Source organism: Phacochoerus africanus, chromosome X (genome assembly GCF_016906955.1).
Source record: "Phacochoerus africanus isolate WHEZ1 chromosome X, ROS_Pafr_v1, whole genome shotgun sequence".
Lineage (NCBI taxonomy): Eukaryota > Metazoa > Chordata > Mammalia > Artiodactyla > Suidae > Phacochoerus > Phacochoerus africanus.
This window is the reverse complement of record NC_062560.1, coordinates 87,729,744-87,752,933: the sequence shown is the minus strand read 5'-3', so window position 1 is coordinate 87,752,933 and position 23,190 is coordinate 87,729,744. Positions and strand designations below refer to the sequence as shown.

Sequence of the window (23,190 nt, the reverse complement as noted above, 5' to 3'; positions counted from 1 at the left end):
CCTTCCTTCCTCCCTCCCTTCCTTCCTTTCAATATTAATCATAACATATTCTTACATTGGTTTTGTATTGCTATATATCAAATTACTCAATGTTCTGTAGGCCCAAACTCAAGTTACTCCAATTCTGGTATCAGGGTGCCAATAAACTGCATTCTCTTTGGAGCATCTGGAGGGAAATACACTTCCAAATGCATTCTATTGGTTGTGTTGTTTGAATTCAGTTCCTCTGGCTGTAGGCTTGAGATTCCCCATTTCCTTGTTGACTGTCAGCCATCCCAGCTCTTAGTGGTGACTCACTTCCCTTGCCACTTAGACCACTTCATAATCAAGCCAGCACCAATGTGTCAAATCCTCCTCATGCTTCCAGTCTCTGAATACCCTGTCTCTGACCTCTAGATCAAGATTTAAAAGACTTCGTTGATCAGGTCAGGACCATCCAGATAATATGCCTTTCTCTCTCTTTTTTTTTTTCCACACTCGTGGTAAGTGGAAGTTCCTAGGCCTAGGATTGAATCTGTGCCCCAGCAGCAATCCAGGATGCTGCAGTAACAACTCCATATACTTAACCCATTGCGCCACATGAAAACTCCTAATACTCTTTTCTTAAATTCAGTTCTGCCATCTAGCATAGCCTAATGATGTAAGCAAAATCCATCATATTTACAGTCCTGGGGATTATGCAGGGTGTGTATAGCAGAAGGTGGGGATATCAGGGTCGTCTTATACTTTTATCTGCCAGATAAGGTTTACTTTCCATTAGGGTCACTCACATCATGGTCCAATGCATGAACCATGTAGTGATTCTGAGACCTAGCATCCTTGATATAGGGACTTGATTCGCTAGGTTTTGGAGCTTGCCACTGTATCCTTGTTATTCAGATGTATTCAAAAAAAGAGAAGAAAACATGTCTGTGGGAAGTTTCAGATTTTATGGTTCAGACCTGGAAGATGCATATAGTACTTAAGTACTCATTCTATTGCTCAGAAAAACTTAACCACAAGGTTCCATCAAAGTCTCCATAAATTTGAAAAGTGTCCTTGTGACAATGACAAAAAGAAGAGATTGGATGAATATATAACATGATATCTGCAACATTTATCCTTCTTGATACCTCAGGGTTGTGATTTCAAACACATAATAGATTCTCATTATTTCCTTCTCACTGTATGAATGGATGAATAAATCAACCACAATTACAGAGTAATGTCACCTGTGCTTTTTTTTTTAATGGTTATTTCCCCAATACATTTTTTTTTCTACTGTGCAGCATGGTGACCCAGTTACACATAAATGTACACATTCTATTTTCGCACATTATCATGCTCCATCATAAGTGACTAGACATATTTCCAGTGCTACACAGCAGGATCTCATTGCTAATCCATTCCAAAGGCAATAGTTTGTATCTATTAACCATCAGCTCCCCAACCACCCACTCCCTCCCCCTCCTCCTTGGCAATCACAAGTCTATTCTATAATTCCATGATTTTCTTTTCTGTGGAAAGGCTCATTTGTGCCTTATATTAAATTCCAGATCTAAGTGATATCATATGGTATTTGTCTTTGTCTTTCTGACTTACTTCACTCAGTACGAGAGTCTCTAGTTCCATCCATGGTGCTGCAAATTGCATTATTGCTGTTGTATTGTTTGCGAGAGTATCCATTGTGTATCTATACCACTTCTTCCTAATATAATCATCTGTTGATGGACATTTGGGTTGTTTCCACGGCTTGGCTGTTGTGAATAGAACTGCAGTGAACATGCGGGTTCATGTGTCTTTTTTGAGGAAAGTTTTGTCCAGATATATGCCCAAGAGTGGGATTGCTAGGTCATATGGTAGTTCTATCTATGTATATATTTCTGAAGTACTTCCATACTGTTATCCATAGTGGTTGTACCAGCTTGCATTCCCGCCAGCAGTACAAGAGGGTTCCCTTTTCTCCACACCCCCTCCAGCATTTGTTATCTGTGAACTTATTAATGATGGCCATTCTGACTGGTGTGAGGTGGTATCTAGTGGTAGTTTTGATTTGCATTTCTCTAATAATTAGAGATGTTCAGCATTTTTCATGTACTTGTTGGCCATCTGTACATCTTCCTTGGAGAAATGTCTATTCAGGTCTTTTGACCATTTTTCCATTGGGTTGTTGACTTTTTTGCTGTTGAGTTGTAGAAGTTGTTTGTATATTCTAGAGATTAAGCCCTTGTCGGTTGCATCATTTTGAAACTATTTTCTCCCATTCTGGAAGGTGTCTTTTTGTTTTCTTTTTGGTTTCCATTGCTGTGCAAAACTTGTCAGTTTGATTAGGTCCCATTGGTTTATTTTTGCTTTTATTTCTGGTGCTTTGGGAGACTGACCTGAGAAAATATTCATAAGGTTGATGTCAGAGAGTGTTTTGCCTATGTTCCCTTCCAGGAGTTGGATGGTGTCTTGTCTTATATTTAAGTCTTTCAGCCATTTTGAGTTTTATTTTGGGAGGTCATGGTGTGGGGTAGTGAAAGTATCCCGATCTTGTTGTCATAGCATCTGTCCGTTGTATTTCGCTCAGAAGATGCTTGCGTGATTATTGCTATGTTCGCCTTCCAGTGAGTTGATTCGCGTTATAGCTAGTTTTCAGCCTTTGCAGTTTTTGCGGGTGAGTGTTCGTGTGTTCCAGGTTTCATTGATTTGCAGCAGCTGTCGGTTTCCCAGAAATGCTTGCTGAATAGATGGTCTTTTTCTTATTTTATGTTCTTGCCTCCTTTGTCAAAGATTAATTGACCATAGTTGTCTGGGTTTATTTCTGGGTTCTCTATTCTGTTGGTCTGTCTGTCTGTTTTGGCACCAGTAGCACACTGTCTTGATGACTGTGGCTTTGTAATATTGCCTGAAATCTGGGAGAGAGATGCCTCCTGCTTGGTTTTTTGTCATTATATGCAGATGACATGACACTATGTATAGAAAACCATAAGGACTAAACCCAAAAACTGCTCGAACTGATGAACAAATTCAGCAAAGTAGCAGGATATAAGATTAACATTCAGCAATCAGTCACATTTCTGTATGATAACAATGAAATATTAGAAAAGGAATACAAAAATATAATACCCTTTAAATTGCACCCCAAAAAATCAAATACCTGGGAATAAACCTGACCAAGGAGGTGAAAGACTTATATGCAGAGAACTATAAAACATTAATCAAGGAAATTAAAGAAGATTTAAAGAATTGGAAAAATATTCTTCATGGTCCTGGGTTGGAACCTATGCTTTTTGAGGTGAGGAAAATCATTCCATGGCATACAGTTTGTTTTCATGATCATGATGCTCCATCTGTTTTCATGGTCATGATGCTCAGCTGATGCTTTTCGATCTGAGAGTATTTTCCTTAGTTTACTGATCTTTCTTGTCAGTCTTGCTTAACTCTTATCATAAGTTTTGAAGAAGTAAAGATATAGAACTCTGTGTTATTAAGACAAAATCTTTTCTATTATGGTTTGGGGAATTCTCTGAGAAAATCTCCTGAGATTTAGTTAATACTGACATGAGGAGAAAGAGTAATTTGTAAAAGATGAAGCCTATACTAATGTCAGGAAATTTGTGTTTGGTGCCTCATGGCAGGTTCTTAGAGTAATATTACAAATGAAGAGAGAAAGAAGGGAGGGAGGGAGAAAGTGAAAGAAGGAAGAAGGAAGGAAGGAAGGAAGGAAGGAAGGAAGGAAGGAAGGAAGGAAAGAAGAAAGAAAGAAAGAAAGAAAGAAAAGAAAAAGAAAGAAGAAAGAAAGAAAGAAAGAAAGAAAGAAAGAAGGAAAGAAGGAAAGAAAGAAAGAAAGAAAGAAAGAGAGAGAGAGAGAGAAAGACAGGAAGGGAAAGAAATAAAGAAAAGAAGGAAGAAGGGAAGGAAGAAAGGAAGAAAAAGAAAGAAAGGGAGGGAGAAAGGGAAGAAAGAATGAATGAATGAACAGAAGGAAGGAGGAAGGGAAGGAAGGAACATAGAAAGAAAGGAAGAAAAAGAAAGGAAGGAAGGGAAGGAAGGAAGATCAAAAAATAAAGAAAAGAAAAAAGAAAGTGCTTTGGTCAATTATCCATAAAGCGAAATTCCTAGGAGTTTGCAACAATGAGAATTATTCCCGAAGTTTGAATTGACCATCGAAGGGGTATGTGGTTCGAGTAGGGGTGGAGTAGGGGTGACCGCAGACAGAATGGGCAGAGTCTAAGAGCACATGGAAAACATGGCATTGAATTCACCAGTGCTCTGGTATGAGAAAGCAGGCACGTGAGTCAGAGGTGGAAGTGCCGGTGGTTTCTAAGGATGATGTGATGATAGGGAGCTAACTGATCCTCTATATTTCTGCTTACACATCATGAGAAAGCCAATTTATGTTACCACTATATATAGCTGACTACCAACAAAAGCAGCATTTTTATAACAGACAAAAAGTAATTCTTGTTAGATTTAATTTGGTTACATGTATTATACTACATTTAGTTAGACTACGTTAATTGCATTTGGTTAAAATAGTCACTGACAGTAAATGAAGACACTTGAGTAAACCTGATTCGGTGGGAAATGGCTTTAGGTGTTTAACTGAATGTACCTGAGGTGATTCGGAGGAGACACCATGACTCACATATGTAACGAGCTGGAATATAAATGGAGTTTTGACGCATGCACTTTATTTTTTCTATTTTTTGTTATAGTTGATTTGCAGTGTTCTGTTAATTTCTGCTGTACAGCAAAGTGCCCCAGTTATACATTTTATATTATACACACACACACACACACGCACACGTGCGCGCGCGCACACACACACACACACACACATTCTTTTTCTCAAAATATCTTCCATCATCTTCCATCACAAGTGATTTGATATACTTCCCTGTGCTATACAGCAGGACCTCGGTGCTTATCCACTCCAAATGCAATAGTTTGCATCTACTAACCCCAAACTCCCAGTTCATCCCAGTCCCTCCCCCGCCCTCTTGGCAACCACAAGTCTGTTCTCTGTGTCCATGAGTTTGTTTCTGTTCTGTAGATAGGTTCATTTGTGCCATATATTAGACTCCAGACATAAGTGAAATCATATGGCATTTGTCTTTCTCTTTCTGACTTGCTTCACTTAGTATGAGAATCTCTAGTTCCATCCATGTTGCTAAAAATGGCACTATTTTGTTCTTTTTTATGGCTGAGTAGCATTCCATTGTGTATATGTACCACATCTTCTTACTCTATTCATCTGTTGTTGGACATTTAGGTTGTTTCCATGTCTTGGCTATTGTGAATAGTGCTGCAATGAATATATAGGGGTGCACGTGTCTTTTTGAATGCAAGTTTTATCTGGATATATGCCCAGGAGTGGCACTGCTGGATCAAATGGTAGTTCTATATTTAATTTTCTGAGGTACCCCTACACTGTTTTCCATAGTGATTGTAGTACCAATTTACAGGCCTACCAACAGTATAGGAGGGTACCCTTTCTCCACACTCTCTCTGGCATTTATTATTTGTAGACATATTAATGATAGCCATTCCGACTGGTGTGAGGTGGTAGGTATCTCGTAGTTTTGATTTGCATTTCTCTAATAATTGGTGATATCAAGCATTTTTTCACGTGTCTGCTGGCCATCCACATGTCTTCTTTGGAGAAATATCTTTTAGGTCTTCTGACCATTTTTCAATTGGATTGCCTGTTGTTGTTGTTGTTGTTGTTTTTTCCTGTTCAGTCATGTGAGTTGTTTGTATATATTGGAGATTAAGCCCTTGTCGGTTGCCTCATTTGCAACTATTCTCTCCCATTCCATAGGCTGTCTTTTGTTTTTTTTTTTCAATCGTTTCCCTTGCTGTGCAAAAAGTTTGTCAGTTTGATTAGGTCCGATTGATTTAGTTTTGGTTTTATTTCTTTTGCCTTAGGAGGCTGACCTAAGAAAACATTTGCCTATGTTCTCTTCTAGGAGTTTTATGGTGTCATGTCTTATGTTTAAGTCTTTAAGCCATTTTGAGTTTATTTTCATGTATGGTGTGAGGGTGTGTTCTAGTTTCATTGATTTACATGCAGCTGTCCAGTTTTCCCAGCACCACTTGCTGAAGAGACTGTCTTTTTCCCATTTTATCCCATTATTATTTTACTTTTGTACAGAAACTTCACGTTTTCAAATGGAAAAAAGTGTATACAAACCCCACTTGTTGGGCTAGCAAGTGCCTCCTCCTCAGGGAGGCGGGCAGGGCTTTTCTGTCCTGGACCAACTGGCTCATGTTTGGGGCAGGGAAGAGAGATGCAGGACACACAACGTACAATGTGCAACATCACTCTTTATTATGAAAATAAACAGCAATCATGAGTGGGTAAAATACACAGACTACCTGACCCTTCAGGTGGCTATGTTACCTGGCTTACAAGGTAACTTTGCCTTCTTGGTCGGCCAGGCCTCCAGCCCCAGTCATGGGCGTGGCCTGAGGCTGGGAAAAGAGAAACAAAGATGATGTGGATGAAGACAAAGATGATGTCCAAGGGCTCCTTTTAGGGGATTTCTTTGAAGGCCTCCTCTGGGATCTTGCCCTCGGTCTGGAGGGAAGAAGTCGGAATGTCAGAAGAGCCAGCTCCCTGGCCCCCAGCCTCCACCTCCTTGTCCTCCCCAAAGGCCCAGAGAGGGAGTTCCCTCTTTAACCTACTTGATCCCCAGACCTCACCTTGAGTATACTGAAGACTTGCCCAGCTCTGGTGTAGTTCCACCCATTGTCCTGAAGGCACCTGCAGTGGGAGAAGAACAGATGATCTCCACTGGTATCACAGTACAGACACACTGACCTGTAATGCCACCACTAAATTTATGCCACTTTCTTGCTGGGACACATGTACCACTATGACAAGCACCATGTGTCATGACGAAGAGAGGCTCAGAGAAAACCAAACCATCTATCACTAGCATTCATGCCCACTGGAATTCAAGGCAGAAAAGTAGATCTGTGCAGAACGACAAGGGAATTTTTTTTTATAAATTATACACAGACAGACAGACAGACACACACACACACACACACACACACACACACACACACACACTGATCAAGAAAGATGTTCAAGAAAAGAACAAAGGAAAAATTTTAAAGTACAAGTTTCTGGTCTCCATCTTCTCTGGAGAAACATCTATTCCGGTTCTTTCCCCACTTGAAAAAACCGGGTTGTTTGCCTTTTTATTGTTGAGTTGCAAGGGTTGTCATATAGTCTTGTCAGGCATGCGATTTGCAAATATTTTCTCCCCCCACCCCTTTTTTTCCTTTTAGAATGCACAGGTGTGGCATATGGAAGTTGGCAGGTTCCCAGGTTAGGGGTCGAATCGGAGCTGCAGCTGCCAGCCACAGCCACAGCCAGAGTAACACGGGATCCAAGCTGCTTCTGCAACCTACGCCACAGCTCACAGCAACACTGGATCCTTAATCCACTGAGTGAGGCCAGGGATCAAACCCACATCCTCATGGATCCTAGTCGGGTTCGTTTCTGCTGATCCACAAACGGGAACTCCTTCTCCCATTCTGTTGGTGGGTTTTTCACCTTATTGACAGTGTGCACTGATGCTCAAAGGCTTTTAATTTTGATGATGTCAACAATTCACCTATTTTTCCCCCTTTGGTTGCCTGTGCTTTTGGTGTCATATGTAAGAGATGGTTGTATAATTCATGAAGACTTGCACCTATGATTTCTTCCAAGATTTTTATAGTCTTAGCTCTTACTTTTAGATCTTTGATCCATTTTCAGTACATGGTATGTGAGTCAGGGGACAAAATTCATTGGTTTGCATGTGTGTATCTGGGTGTCCCAGCACCACTGGTTGAAAAGACTACTATTTCCCCATCAGATTTTTTTCTGCACTCTGTCTGGTTGATAATCGCTTGACCATAAATGTGAGGGTTTATTTGTGAACTCTCAGTTCTATTCCACTGATTCATACCCTGTCCACATGCCAGTACTGCACAGTTTTGATTACTGTGGCTCTGTAGCACGTTTTGAAATTAGGAAGTGTGAGTTCTCTAACTTTGTTCTTCTCTCTCCAGACTGCTTTGGTTCACTTCCACATGAAGTTGAGGACAACCTTGTCAGTTTCTGCAAAGAAGGATTCTGATGGAGACCACATTGAATCTAGTTTGCTCTGGATAGTACTGCCATCTTAATCATAGTAAGTCCTCCAACCCATGAAAATGGAGTGTTTTTGCATTCGTTTAGGTCCTCTTTACTTTTTCCAACAATGTTTTACAGGTTCCGGAGTATCAGTATGAGTATGCGATTTGTGCTTCTTTTGTATCAAAGTGTTTCACTCTTTTGATACTATAGTAACTGGGCTTCCGTTTCCTTAATTTCATGTTTGGGTTGCTCATTGCAAGTATGCAGAAATACAAATGAGTTCTGTCTTTTTAGGGCCGCACCTGTGGCAATATGGAGGTTCCCAGGCTAGGGGTCGAATCAGAGCTGTAGCTGCCGGCCCACACCACAGCCACAGCCACAGCCACAGCAACACCGGATCCAAGCCACGTCATCTGCAACCTACACCACAGCTCACTGCAACGCTGGACCCTTAACCCACCGAGCAAGGCCAGGGGTCAAACTTGTGTCCTCATGGATACTTGTTGGGTTTGTTAACCACTGAGCCATGATGGGAACTCCACAAATGAGTTTTGTACATTGGTCTTGTATTCTGCAACCTTGGTGAACTTGGTTTTTAGTTCTAGTGGGTTTTTTTTTTTTCCCCTTTCTGTTGTGGATTCTTTCGGATGTTCCATATATAAGAGACTGTCACTGAACATTATTTTATCTTAAAAACCCTTTACATTTATTATAGTATGATCTCTTTTTCATGGGTCACTTTGTGCTTTTGGAAGCAAAATATCCAGAAAGTTACTTTTCCAAATCCCCTGAGAGTTTCCATGATCCACTCCCCTGCCGTTCCAACCCATCCCCATTCCCATGCACACTCAGCACTCACTTCTGAGACCACTCGAGTTTCATCCCAGATTGGGTAGAGAAAGCCTGCACCACTTCCTGCAGCTCCTGGGAGAGGGTGCATACAGAGCTGGCAGAAGCTGTAGGCACTGGGATGAAGAAGGCCGCACTCTGAGTTTCGCTGGGGCTGGCTTCCCTCACAAACAGCTCGTCGTTCACGATGCAAAGACTGGAGGAAAAATGGGCCCTCAGACGGGTGGAAGGATGGACAAGCCTGCACCTGCAATGATGATCCTGCTCCCACTGCCCGCCAGGAACCAGATTCCATCCATACCCCTCCTGCATCTGTCCTCCAGGCTCCCTGACGGCTGCCTCTGCCCCTCCCACAGAGCCCACTTTGGAGACTGTCTACCAGCTTCACTAGATGGTAGATTCTGCATTTACCCTTTACAATAGCCCAGGGAGTGGACAGTCTGATCCCCATTTTCAGAGGAAGTCACTGAGCTACAGAGAGGGCATGTGACTTGACCAAGGTCACACAGCACGTGAGTGTTGGGTCAAGGAGAGAACCCATGTTCCGATTCCAGAGCCCAGGCTCTTCTTCACCACTAGGCTAGACTGCTCCTCAGAGTTACGGGCTGGGGTTTCCACAATATGGAGAAAACCTAAGGTCTGCACCTCCACAGTCCCACCCAGAGCCCAGGCTGAGATGGGTGTTCCCACCCACAACACGGCACTCACCTGGAAGAGGTGGCAGGGGTAGTGATGAAGGTTCGGGTGAAGGCACGAACACAGCCCCGAGACTGGCCTTCCACTGCAACGACCAACAACAGGACCCTTTAGAGCCCCATGTGTTTTACACATGCGCCCATGGGGTCCCCAGTCAGGGTCTGACTTGACACTCAGGCTGAGGGGGCACTTGTTCATGAGTGGGCAGGGCGTTGGGAAGGGGAGGGCAACTGTAGGAGCAGTCTGCTCCAGTGACAGGGCCCCACGACCACCACTCCACAAGTCCACGGGATGCATGTTCCACAGCTGCCCAGGAGGCGGACATTATCACCCCACTTTGCAGAGGAGGAAACTGGGGTTTAAGCAATGGCCCAAGTTCCCAGACTAAGGATCTGGGATGAGAGCCATCAAAGCCCACGACCTGGGTCCCCAACACCCAGTGTGTGCAGGGCGGAGGGCATGACCACAGGTCACACCTGGGTTGTCTGTGGGAGGAGTGAGGGCTGGAGAACCCAGAGGGGGCGGGAAGGGAGGCAGGGGTCAGGGAGCTGGGAGAGTTCTGAGAGGGAGCCCCACCATGGGGAGGGCTCACTGGGGCCTCTGGGGAGGCGGCTACACACCTACCTTCCTTGAACACCCCGTTGACGGAGAAGCAGAGCATCGTTTCCTGAAAGGGAAGAGCCTGGGTGCTCAGTCAACACCTAAACCTCCTGCCTGCAGTGGCTTCCTGGCCCTGCCCTAGGGAGGAAACCCACGCTCACCGTCTGGAACCACATGTCCACCACGAAGGAGCTGAGGTCATGCTGAGTTTTGGGCAACACACAGAGGGAGGTCACAATGTCACCTTTTGTTTGCTTCAGCAGCTGGACCCTCAGATCTGTAGGGGGAGGGGAAGTAAGCGAAGGTCATGGCTGCCCCACATGCCCTGGGTCAAAGGACTGACCCCTCACGGTCCCCTTTCCAGCCCAGTCTTCCTGTCCTCCACTCACAGGGGTCCTTGAGCTTCTTCATATTCCTGTTTTCCTCCAGGTACTCGTACAAGCTGCTTCTAGGAGAAAAGGGGGAACAGGATGTGGGGGTGTGGCCAGTGTGGGGGTTTGCAGGAGCTGACCTGTGTCTGCTGGGGAGCCCCATGGCCTGCCAGCCCGGGAGCAGAGTGTGAGCTGGGATACTCACGGGTCTGGGTCCTCGGGGTGGAAGGGAATGGTCAGAGAGAAGCAGGCCTCGTTGTGATAAGCACCCAGGAGACGCCGCCTGTCTCCATAGTCATGGATCAAGTAATACCTGTGCAGGAGCAAGGAGGATGGTCCATCCTTGTGGGCTGGACCTCAGAGGAGACCTGAAACCTCCCAGAAGCAGTGCTGCACATGGGTGGCCTCGCTTGTGCTGGACCTCCCCTTCCTCAGATTCCCAGGGAAACTCACTGCCGCAGGAATTGTAGAATTAGACTCTTCAGCTCATTGGATCCTTTATAGCTTTCCTGGAATCCAAAGACATTTCAGGTGACACAGTTGATAAAACCTCCCTTGCAAATACCCCAAATGTTGTTTGATCCTCTTCCTCACCTTGCAGGGCTTTAGCACATAGGGAGCATCATTGTCAATGATACTTGGTGACAGTAACTCCTGACCGTCCTGGAGAGGGGAAGAGGAAGTCAGCAATGGAGACCGGGGAGCTGGCCCAGGATGAGCGGGGGCGGGGGGGGAAGATGCCCCCCAGAGGGTGAGTTCAGAGGTCAGATGTCAAAGGGCCCCGGAAATTCATTCCATGGACAAGCTTACAGTGGGTGTCTTGATCATGAGGTCTTAAGGAGGGAAGCATCTACTGTTATATGCAAATTTTTGTGTGTGTGTGTGTGTGTGTGTGTGTGTGTGTGTTTACGGATATTTTTCCAGCGAGTATACCCATGTCTATTTCAGAAGTCCTTCTGCCCTAAAATGGTTAAGGGTCCGATGCAAATATGTAATGTAGGCAAGACCCACCGGGCTTGAGGGCAGGTGCAGAGGTCACCTATGTAAGTGAGACACAATGATGAACACAGGCACTTACCAGGCGTAACAACTTGGGGAAGCATTCTCTGATGGCACTGTCCAAAACCAAAAATAGAAAGACGTGATGGGCAGATCAGGGTTATGAAGCCTCTCTCCCTCTGTCTCTCCCTCTCTCTCTCCTTCCTCTCCTCCCCCCCGGGGGCTCCCCCGAGACTGCCCTGACTCCCTTCTCCAGGGCCACAAGAAGCAGCATGTCAATCCCATGCTCCAGGCCTTCCTTCCCCCCTTCCTCCCTCCAGGTCCCCACCAAAGGCTGTGGAGAGAAGAGGGAAGGGGGTGGGAGCCCGGGGCTCGGCCACCTCACTGGGGGTCCAGGATTCCGCCAGGACCAGGACACCCCCAGGGATGGCCCAGGATGCTTGGGCAGGGAGCTGAGTGAGCCAGGGCTCAGGAGGCAGGGAGGGAAATGGAGGGGATGAAGACAGAAAGGGAGGGGAAGAGATGAGAGAGACGCAGGGGCATAGAGACAAGCCTGGGACAGAAAGCTAAGCAAAGAGAAGGGGAAGAAGCTCTCCCATGGTGGTGGGGGTGGGTGAGGGAAGAAGACAGAAGAAAGAGGAAAGAAATCTCTCCTGCTGCAGCCCCTGGAATGGCCCAGGCACCCAGAATAGGAAGGGAAAATATGCACATGTTGACCTGGGGCCCCACTGGTCCCGGTTGAAGCTTTGTCACCTGCACGAGCTCAGTCTGACCTGGGCATGGGAAACGGAGTAGCCTCGGGGGCAGACCTTCCCCAGGAGGAGTAAAGGGTCAGTTCCCAGCTCAGTATAGGGGCTGAGGGTCTCTGGTCCCCTCTTATGATCGCCATCTTCCCTCCCAATGGCCCCTGCACCTGTCTTAGTTGGTTCTTTACCCGAGGAATCATACCTGTCTCAGGCTACCCAGGGCTCCTCTGAAGGACCAGACAGGATGATATGATGTGTGGATGGGGGAGGGGCAAGAGCCCAGGGAGGCCTGTGCTTCTGTCTCTTCCACCGCCCTTGCTCTCTGCCTTCCACTCCTGCCTCGGGAAGCCCTCTGCTCACTGGTGGTGGCCCACCTCTGGCCCCTTGACTCAAAGAACCTTGCTTTCTCCCAAGAAGGTCAAGCTCTTACCACTGGGCTGGAGGAACGGATGTCATGACAAGAGCTGCCCGGGACCTCAGCCCTCAGCTTGGGGCAGGCAAGCCCCCATGTCAACCCGGGGTGGAAGGGGGGATCCTTTCGGAGGAAGGGAAAGAGGGCCCCTCTCAGAACGGGGGAGGGAAGCCCCATCTCAGCACAGAGTAGGAAGGCCTGTCTCAGCTTGAGGCCCTGGGCTGGAGGACCCTTCTCAGTCCAGGGCACCAGCATCTGGCACAAGGCCAGTCACTCCTTGTGTTGGGGAGGTGAGGGAGCCCTGCTTCCTGGAGCACACTCTCGGGAGGACATGGTAGAGAATGCTGGGGGCAGAGTCGGGAAACAGATCCCAGAGCATCTGAAGAGGTGAGCAGGTCAGAGCAAGGAAACTGCTCACAGGTGAGGGACACAGAGAGAGCAGAAGGTGGGGCCCGTGACCCTTCCAGAGGACGAGGCTCGTAGCTTTCTGCATACATGCATTCTCAGGGGGCAGTTCATGCTCCCAGGGGAAAAAGGTCCCCAGGAAGGGTGACAGTGGTTCTCACCAACCTTACGTAGGTGGATTGGTCTGGGAAGGTGCCACACAGAGGGTTCCCTTGCAGCCACAGCTCCTCAAGCTTCAGCCCTTTCATCTTGCTCAACTCCCAGGCTGACTTCAGCTGAGAATTACGTGGAGGAAATTGGACAAGGAATCCCAGGGAAAGAGAGACATCCGGATCCCTGCCACCCCAGCCCCCACCCTCCCCCACCGGTCCCCTCACCTTCCCCTCGTCACCACTCTGATGGCCACCACCCCCACTCTCGACTCAACTTTGACCTGGCTCCCTCTTCTCACCTCATTTTTGGAGAGGTTCAGAATCTTGACCGTGGGGACCATCTGTATAATGTCAGACAGGCCATCCAGCCGGTACAGTTTGTTGCTGCTCAGGTTCAAGGACAACAGCTTTGGGGGAGGAAGAGTTAGAGTGATGGATACCTCCTAGGGCCTGGGCGACCAACCTCCCTCCACCCCACCCCCTCCACACCCTGCCTTAAAAGCAGCCCAGGGCTGACAGACTCACCTCGGGGAAATTCTTTTTGATGACCTGCAGGGTGGCAGACATGCAGTTTCTTCGATTCAGAATTATATCAATATCATGGCCCGTTAAGTCTTCAGGGAGGAGAGGGGGTGGGACTCAGAAGGCCGAGTGGGGTCCGGGGCCAGCACCAACCCCTCCCCATGTTACCATCCCTAAGTCTCCCTCCAGGAAGACCCCTCTGCCCTCACCCGCCCTAGATCAACTGCTGCCAGCCACACCTGGGTCATAGCGGAGCCTCTGGAGGTCAAGAGCTTGCTGGGAAACGTTATAGCGTTTGTGCAAGGTCAGCTGCAGAGAGAGATGGAGAGAGCTGCACTGAGACTGTGGTGGGGACAAGGGAAACTGGGGGCAAGGGGAACAAGGGTCTGGAGGAAGAAGAGGTGGGTCTGAGTGTTGGCACACAGCACGCCTTGAGTCTGCATTACCTTTAGCTGCTCCATTTCTCCTGGCTTCAACTTATTGTGCACCGAGTAGGGAACAACATCAGAGGGGTTGACAATGATAGGTATCTGGAGGAGGGAAAGGTTGGGTAAGCACCAGGAACTCTAGTTCCAGAGGAGACGGCCAGCCCCTGGCCTGTCCTCCTGTCCCAGGATGAGGTACAGGTAATGCCCTCGACACACACCTTTCGGTTGTCCTTGTCACAAATCTCATAGCTGACATCCTTCAATGCAGAGGCAGTGCTAGCATCCTGGACAAAGAACCGAGCCTGGTTTTTCACGCAGTGAAACTGCAGGAGGCAGAGGCAACAAGAAGTTTGGAGGACAAAGCCTTCTGGTCAGCGGGCTCCCCCCACTTCTCTGTGCCCACACATCTGGTTCCGCCATCCTCTCTTACATCCACTGGAGTGAAAGGAACACTGCAACGGCTCTGTATCGAGTCCATTAGCCATGTCTTGTCATACTTTCTCCCGCGGGGAATCTGAGGGTGATAAGAAAGGATAAGACAGAGGAGAGACGGCATGGAATGAAGGCTGGAGAACAGACCCAACCCAATACTCTTTTCCAACCTTCTGCTAAGCTTGGAAGGGCTTCTGGCAATGATTTCTTATGTTTTTGCCCATGTGGATTTCTTTAAACACACTCCCTCTCCCTTTGAAAGCTCTCCTCTGGGAGCAGGGGGTGGGGCGCTTCAGGAATGTGGGTTTATCAGATACAAACAGCTATACATACAACAGATAAACAACAAGGATCTGCTGTACAGCACAGGGAGTTACGGCCAGTCTCGTAATAACCTATCATGGAGTATAATCTTCAAAAAATAAAGGAGTTCCGGTCATGGCGCAGTGGAAACGAATCCAACTAGGAACCATGAGGTTTCGGGTTTGATCCCTGGCCTTGCTCAGTGGGTCAAGGATCTGGCGTTGCCGTGAGCTGTGGTGTAGGTCACAGACGTGGCTCGGATCTGGCGTTGCTGTGGCTCTGGCGTAGGCCAGCGGCTACAGCTCCGATTGGACCCCTAGCCTGGGAACCTCCATATGCCATGGGTGCGGCCCTAAAAAAAAAAAAAAAAAAAAAAAAAAAAGGCAAAAAACAAATAAACAAAAAATAAGACACACACACACAGAACAAATTACAACCGAATCACTATACTGTACACTGGAAACTAACACAGTGTTGTAAACCAACTGTACTTCAATAAAAAGAAAAGGAAAGCCTTCCTCCAAATAAAGCAACATAATGTGTTTAATTAATGTGGTCTTCCTTGTACAGGGTTCCAGAACGTCCTCTCCAATGCAGACCTGGCCAAGCTACTCACCGTGACCTTGAACCAGCTCGACAGGGTTCTGTCTTGTGTGTTCTTCCCCTTTTCTCTCTCCAGAAGTTTTCTATCTCTCCACACAGTAATATGGATGTGGCCCTCACTGTGCCATCTTACTCTCCTCTTGTCACGTCGGGCAGTATAGGGAGAGCTGCAGGGGGAACATGGAGAGAAGAAGGGCGAGTGCCCATCAGTGCTCAGAAAGTCATTTACACACCCTTGCCTCTTTGACACCAGGACTACAATGATGATTTCTCAACCACTGGTCCACTTCTAGCATGCTTCGTCTTTCCAGGGCAAGGAGGAGAAGAGGTCCATGGAGAATGGGAGAGCTGCACAATCCCAGGGGCTGCCGCACGCAGACCCTGCTGCCCGGTCACTTACTCTCTTCCTTTGGGGTCCACCTGGACATCCCTCATCATCACATTTCCATCCTCCTCCTGGAGCCCTGAAGGCTGAGGCTCATATCCACCATGTTCATAATGAGGGCTCCTCTTGCTCAAACTATGTGGGGAAGAACTCCAACCTTCACTTCTTTCTTGAGATGAACTACCCACATCGTCATAGTCTGTAAAAGGGGAACGAACAGATGAGCGTGAAGACACGTCAGTGGCCCACTCACCTTGTACCCTGTCCTGGGCTAAGAGGATGGTAGGGCAAGCAAAGCACCAACCTGCCCTAAGGGACCCATCCCACACACCCCAGAAAGGAATCCCTTCTGCCTGTCCAGGTAGGAGGGCCTTCTCTGACTGATGGCACTAGCAGGGGAGGAGCCCAGGAGGAGGAGGAAGGGGGAGGGGGAGAAAGGGGATGAGGGGGAGAGGAAAACTGTGTCGAACCTTTGAAAACAAGAGAGCGGGATTTATAATGAACAGAGGCGTGTGCGTCCCTGGGTTAGACTGGACCCCAGCCACATGCCAGGAAGGTGCCTGAATCTCATCTTCCCTCAGGGCTTTCTAACCACCACACCAATCCCTGGGAGGCGACCTCTCTCTCATGCCTCCCAAACCCAACCAGCCACCAGACTGATTCCACTACCAATCAGCAAGCTCAACTTCCTCTGTCAGGGCAGCGTGAGCTTTAAAGTCAGGCGGGACCCATGTAGCAGCCTTCTCAACTGTCCCCCTCCCTCCAGCCCTGCTCTCTACAGTACTCCGTTTGAAGTGGCCAGAGTGACCTCTCTTGAGGGCCAGCCTGAAATGCCCTTCAGCTCAGGAGGTGACTCCTTCTAAGCTCAGTTCTTCCATAACTAGGCCCCGAATGACAACCGGCATGATGTGTCTACTACCTGACATGCTGAATGACAACCAGCATGATGTGCCAACTACCACTTCCAGGTGTTTGGGGATTCTTCACTCTGCTTTCTGTTGCTGATTTCTACTTTGATTCCGTCATGGCCAGAGAACACACTGTGGGTGACTGAACTTACTGAGGTTTGTTTGAGGGTCCCAGAGATGGTCTGACTTGTTTGGTGAATGTTACACAGACCCTCAGGCGAAAAATCCTATGCTGCTGTCACTGTGTAGCTTGTCCTATTTGTCATGCAGATCCTGTCAGTGTAATGTGTTATCCAGAACTCCTATATCCTTGGAGACTTCTCTCTAGTAATTCCATCACTTGCTAAGAGGCAGGGTGGGGAGGTGTTGAGGGCCTCAACTCTAATTATGGACCTGGCCGTCTCTCCTTTCAGCTCCATCTGTTTCTGCTTTGTGTACCTTGAGGCTCTGCTGCCTGGTGCACACACATTGAGGATCATTGTGCCTCCCCAGTGGCCTGATCCTTTTGTCATGTTCTAAGGCCTTTTTGGTCTCTTATTCTTTACTCTGACCTCTCCTTTTTGGATTGCTGAAGCCACAGGTATGCTTAGCAAGTGTCTTGGTTATACCTCACCCGGTAGCCACCCTTAGGAGTTGCGTTGCCATTCACGCGTCCACCCACAAACTGTCCCCACCGACATATCTAATTCACCACGTGAAAAGCTTTGGAAGCTATTTTGGCAGCTGCAGAAATACGATGGTGTCAATGACCTCTCCCATAGGTGGATTCACTAACGGTATTTTATTTTGACCACATTCCACTGAAACCGTGAACCAGCAGATAGGCCTACTAGTGGTTGGGGCGGCGGGAGTGGGGGTGGTGGGGGGGAGGGATGACTGTGGTAACTGCACTGCGGGAAACCGGCTTCCTTTGGGGTTCTAGCACTTTGGGTTCTCTAGGTTTGTGTGTTGTACATTTTGTACATTAACGATTCCATGCTGTCTCAGGGCATGGCACGCTTATGAGCAGAAATTCTCCCACTCACTGCCGATCACTCCTCCATGTAGTGATTACGACCTGGGCTCTCATTAAGTCCTCTGGGGAGTCACTGCTTTCACTGTGTGGCCCGCTGTCAGGACACTCCCGCTACTCACAACCTCTGGGACCTGCCCTGAGCGGCACTGGAAGTGACATTCAACTCGGCGAGAGAGCACTCGACCCACAAATGCCACTTCTTCAGTCTCTAAAACTTGGAGGTGGCCTGGAGGGCTCTCTTTCTCCCAAGCTCCAAATCCAACTGGTTGGGAAATTCCCTTGCCCCCCCCCCCCCCAAAGTATGTCCAGAATTGAGCCACTTCTCACCACCCCCATCACTACCAACCTGGCCAAGATACCAACATCTACCTCCTGGATTCTATGACCATCCAACTTGCCCCTCTGCTGTTCATCCTGGCTCCCCTACCTGGCTGTTTTCAACCCAGCAGCAAAGCAGAAGTCAAATAATTTCGTTCCTTTACTCAGCACCACAAAACAATGGTTTGAATCTCATCAACATGTTAAGAAGCCACGAGTGCACAATGATACTAGTCAACCATAACAACAACAAAGAGGAACCTGACTGGTGACCTTTGGGAAATGCCAGGAAACCAACTCATTTTCATGAGAATCTATCATTAAAAGGAAGAAAATCAAATATTAATGGAAAGAGTAAGGGCACGTGGTCAACATATGGTGTATAGGCAGAGGCAGAGTCATTTCGAGGACCGACATTACGTCAGAAATACCATGGCCGAGGGGAAAGCGGCAAACTGAGCTAACAGCTCCAGCGGTCCCCAGGCTGACCAGCTAAGTCGGGTACCTAAACAGGCCCCTCATCAAGGTGATTCAGATACAAGCAATCTCAGGCATCGCCTTGTTTTGGGACTCTCCCAGGAGAGTGGGCATGTGATCAAAAGCCACAAAGGACCATCACACACATGTGCCCACTCACATACACACACACACACACACACACACACACACACCCAGTGGATACAGGCACAGGCACACATGCATTCACTTACTGAACACTTGCATGTCAGTGTGATCCCTGTCTCACAGTCCTGCTGCCACAATCAACGGTGATCACAAGAATATCATAAAGCAACTAGTGCTTCCCACTCAGGCTGCCTGAGTTGCCCCTCAGGCTCCACCACGGATTAGCTGATCCGCCCAGGAAGAAATAGCCGTTAGAATCCTTTATGACATCACGTGCGTGTTCCTATGGCTCCTTCCTGTGCCACTTTGGAATCCTGTCGACATCACCGCCATGCCACTAGGCGTCTGGCACCTGCATCCCTGCTACGGTAAGGAAGGAACAGGGCGATTAGGAACCAGTGCTTGCCCAGCAGCAACCAACAAGTGCTCAGTGTTGGGAACTCTCACTAGACTTATTTGACCTCCACGCAGAAACCCCATGACGACTGTATCCAAGGCCACGAATATGAGGGGCACAGGGGTCTGATACATTTCCCAGGATTCTCAGACGAGTCAGTGTCCCCACCTATCGGTCCATCTCCGCATCCTAAGTGTTCTCCCAGCTACTGGTACTGGTTCTCTTTTCACGGTGAGCTTTCAGCAATCAGGGGCAGACTTCTGTGATTACACCTGGGATGATGTTTTGTGACCAGGACCTAGTCCCTCCTGCTTGGGCGGGTCCAGGTGCCTCTTCACAAAGCCTGCAGAGAGCTCTGCTTTGAACCTGATGGAGAAATCTTTTTGGATCACAGGGTTTGTACATTAGCAGTCCTCTTGGGCTGGCAATGTCCAGCACAGAATTAACAACGAATTAATATTCGCTAAAAGAATGTGTATAATGGAGATTTGGGATCGTCAACAAAGCCACATTTGAGAATCCACACGTCTCAGCCATTTCTACCCACACCTACCTATTTCAGAAAGGAACAAGAACAACAACAACAACAACAAAAAACTGCGCTGCAGAACTGTCTCACGACTTGCCTGCAAAACTAGCCTGTGTTGAATCTTGCTTTTGCAAAACAAGTATTTTTCACTAGCGTACAGTTAGAAATAGAGCCAAGCCCCTCCCTGTTGATTAGCACTAGAACTACGGCTTTTCTGATCACAGGAAGGAGGCGTTGGTAAACAAGTGGTGACAGAAACAAGGAGACGCTTGCCTTGAATCCAGAAGACATAGCTTCTTCGTGGATGTCTGGTGTGTGGGGGGGGAAGAGTTCTGGACCTGCAGTTATGTCTGTGGGTGCTCGGCTTTGTGACAGACAGTAAGCACGGCCACAGTCTCAGAGCAGGGGAGGAGTGTGTGTGCGTGTGCATGGGCACATGTTAATGCTGTGCATTCTAAGCTTTTGTAATTAGGTTACAGATACACGTGTTCCAAATCATGTTGGTGAGTGCGTAGCCACCAAAACTGGATCCTCCTCTACATTTTCTGCATCCCACGGTATTACGCATGCCCAGTGTTTGCCGCTTGCTCTTAGTCTTGGTATGCTTTTTTTTTTTTCACTGATTTTTTTCATATTTGTCTTTGATTTTTTAAATTATGAAAGTAATAGAGTTCTCTGTACCGAAGGAATCTAACAAAAAACCTAAAAACAACAACAAAAGAACAATACCCATGGGTTGGCCAGGGTTATAGCGCATCCCCTGCAGTGGAGGCCAAAGGACCCAGTGGAGCACAGCTTGGGCTTGGGCTTCAGAGGAGGTCCAGATTTGAGTCCCTGCTCTTTGGCTCCCCAGAAGAACCACACAAACGCTTTCCAACGTGAGACATAGCGTCCTAGGGACAGTTGGTGATAGTTATAGCAATATACATTTTTGCTAACAGCATAGGAGAGCCCAATTTAAGCATATAACATGCTTAAACCATTTCAAAGTCATTCTGATCCTGACATTTCACATTTTGAATTCATCACACAAAGTATCTCCTACCTAATGACATACCTACAGTTACATGGCTGTGCTTCAAGGCTCTTTGGCGCAGAAGGACAATGGGACCAAAGAGAGGGTGCTATCATCAGAAGAGGAGTAGCAAGGCCCATCCTTGGAATCAAGGATAAATGGAAAAGAAGGGACGTGAGTACCTGACCCACAGAGTGAAACGGCCAAGGAATGGGTGTATGGGTCACAAAGATGAGAGTGAGCACTGGGAAGAGAATGAACCACAAATGGTAACAAGCTCTGAGGACTGAATTCGCCCTGGCCACTTGCTCTCCTCCCCCTGCCCCCCGCTTCCCCCCCCCCCCCCCCCCCGCACTGGAAACCTTCCTTTCTCTCCATGTGTAGTTTGTCTGTCTCTGTTACTTTGCCTTCAACTGGAACACCAGTGAAACAGTTCCCACACTGTCTGAGAAAGGAGAGACCATACAGGGGAACAGCATGCAACCACGGGCCTCTTGGACTAAAGGCTGGAGTGCAGGGCTTCTTGCTTCCAGACACCACACTCGTCATCGCCCATCCAACTTTGTGTGAGTCCCATCCCAGTGCTCATTTCAGTCCGAACACAGAGCCGCTCACACATTGCTGATTCTGGGCAAAGGCTCTGAGGTCAGATCGACCGGGGTTGGAAAATGGTGCTAAATGATGGTCCAAGGCAAGTGACTGTGACCTTATGGTGATTCAGTTCCTTGCATCCCACACACCACCCCACCCCCTGCCAAACTGAAGGTAGTAGGAGTTTCTGCCTCATGAGGTAATTGTGAGAACTGAATTGGTATATATGAAGATACACGGAAAGCTTCTGGAGAAATGCCTGTGACCGATGAGCCCCACAAGTAAGTTAGCTATTACTCGGTCATGTACTTAATAAACCCCTGGTGTTTAGTAAGGGCTGAATGTGTGTTAGTGGCATCTGTTGTTCCAAAAAGGAAAATGGATGGCTGTGTGGGCACAGGCTACAGTGTCAGCTACTCAGCTATCTTAGAAAGGGGTCCATAGTAAAACAGGGCAGCCCTGGTGGGAAATAATCTGACATACTATCTAAGGGAACCAAAATGAAAACTTCAGAGGCTGAAACAGGCATGTGGAAGGATTAAGTCTGTGGGGGGTGGGCTTAAGTCCCCATTTCCAATCTCTAGGCAAAAAAAAAAAAAGCATCATTATTCAAAAAATAGTTTAGGCTTAAGTGGTAGGCTACAAAAAGCAACACAGAATATTCTTTGACACCACGTGATACAATGTGAAAAAAAAGTCCAGATATAAAACTGTATGACACAGTATGGTTCCACCAAAGAAGATAGGAATGAATGTTTATGTTGTTACGTGTAAATATAAACACTAAAAAGTCAAGATAAGGCAACCCGTGAGGATGTCAACCGTGTTTCTAAATGAGTGGCTGGAAGGCACAAGGGTTACACGTTCGGATTTATGCTTCACTTGTGTTAAAGGATGTTCATGCCTGGCTCAGGGTTTTCCCAGGTGCTTAGGGGGAAGCACTATACCTGTTGGCTCCTTGTGCAGCATCATAGGAACAAGTTAGCACTGATAAGCTGATGCAAGTCTCTCCCTGCTCATTAATAGGCTGTATCACTTTAGACAACTCCCCAAACTGCTCCTGATTCATGGTGCTTTATATGTAAAATTCAGCGGTTTAGGTGAATCAGCACCTTAATCAAGATCAAGACCATATACCACACCCCCCCAAAAGGTTCCCAGATAACCTCCTCTTCATCCTCTGGCCCCTCACAAACTTTGATTGGCTTTCAGTCTCCTTCCTCCTCTAGAATTTGGTATAAATTGAATCAAACATTTCATAGTTCTTTGTGTCTGGCTTCTTTTAACTCGGCAACCTTTTTTTTTTTTTTTTTTTTTTTTTTTTTGAGATTCATCCATCCACGCTCTTGCCTTTTTCTTGCTGAGTAATCTACTCCTGTATTGATTTGGTTTTTACCTTCAATGTTGTTTTAATGAGGTTTCAGGAGGAAGTGAAAGTCCATCCTTCTGTCCAATCAGCCAGCTTCTTGGTCAGTCTTCTGTTCTTGTATAAAGGATATCATTTAACTACCTTAAGGCCTTTTTCAGCCTCTTCTATTTTTTCTATTCCCCCAGTACCATCACTCCATGTGCTGAGTTTGTTCTGTCCCTTCCATGCTTGCCCTGGGTTGTGACTGCCTCCTGCAGAGAAGACTTCACTGTCAAGTCAGCCCAGGGCTCCTGGGAGCTTGACTTTAATCCATATCTGGCTCTGGGCTCACCAGTGGTTTGATTTCCACCCTGACCCTACCACTGGTGACCTCTGCCTTACCTCTGAGATTCCCCATTTCCCTCCTTCCTTCCTGCCTGC

General features: G+C 47.4%; 1 protein-coding gene across 1 annotated transcript; it reads right to left on the bottom strand.

Annotated features, from left to right (window-relative positions):
- Positions 1–6,502: 6,502 nt before the first annotated feature.
- Positions 6,503–21,359, bottom strand: LOC125118087 (nuclear RNA export factor 2-like). Its single transcript, XM_047764230.1, has 22 exons — positions 21,213–21,359; positions 16,258–16,393; positions 16,020–16,203; positions 15,633–15,786; positions 14,712–14,795; positions 14,500–14,604; positions 14,300–14,383; positions 14,093–14,162; positions 13,857–13,945; positions 13,631–13,738; positions 13,345–13,454; positions 11,696–11,732; positions 11,212–11,280; positions 11,071–11,126; positions 10,823–10,930; positions 10,636–10,694; positions 10,408–10,523; positions 10,271–10,313; positions 9,659–9,731; positions 8,961–9,146; positions 6,673–6,733; positions 6,503–6,547 (listed from the first exon to the last, which is right to left on the bottom strand). Exons 1-22 carry the CDS (start codon positions 21,357–21,359, stop codon positions 6,503–6,505), a joined length of 2,124 nt encoding a protein of 707 aa, XP_047620186.1.
- Between the last annotated feature and the right edge of the window lie 1,831 nt (positions 21,360–23,190).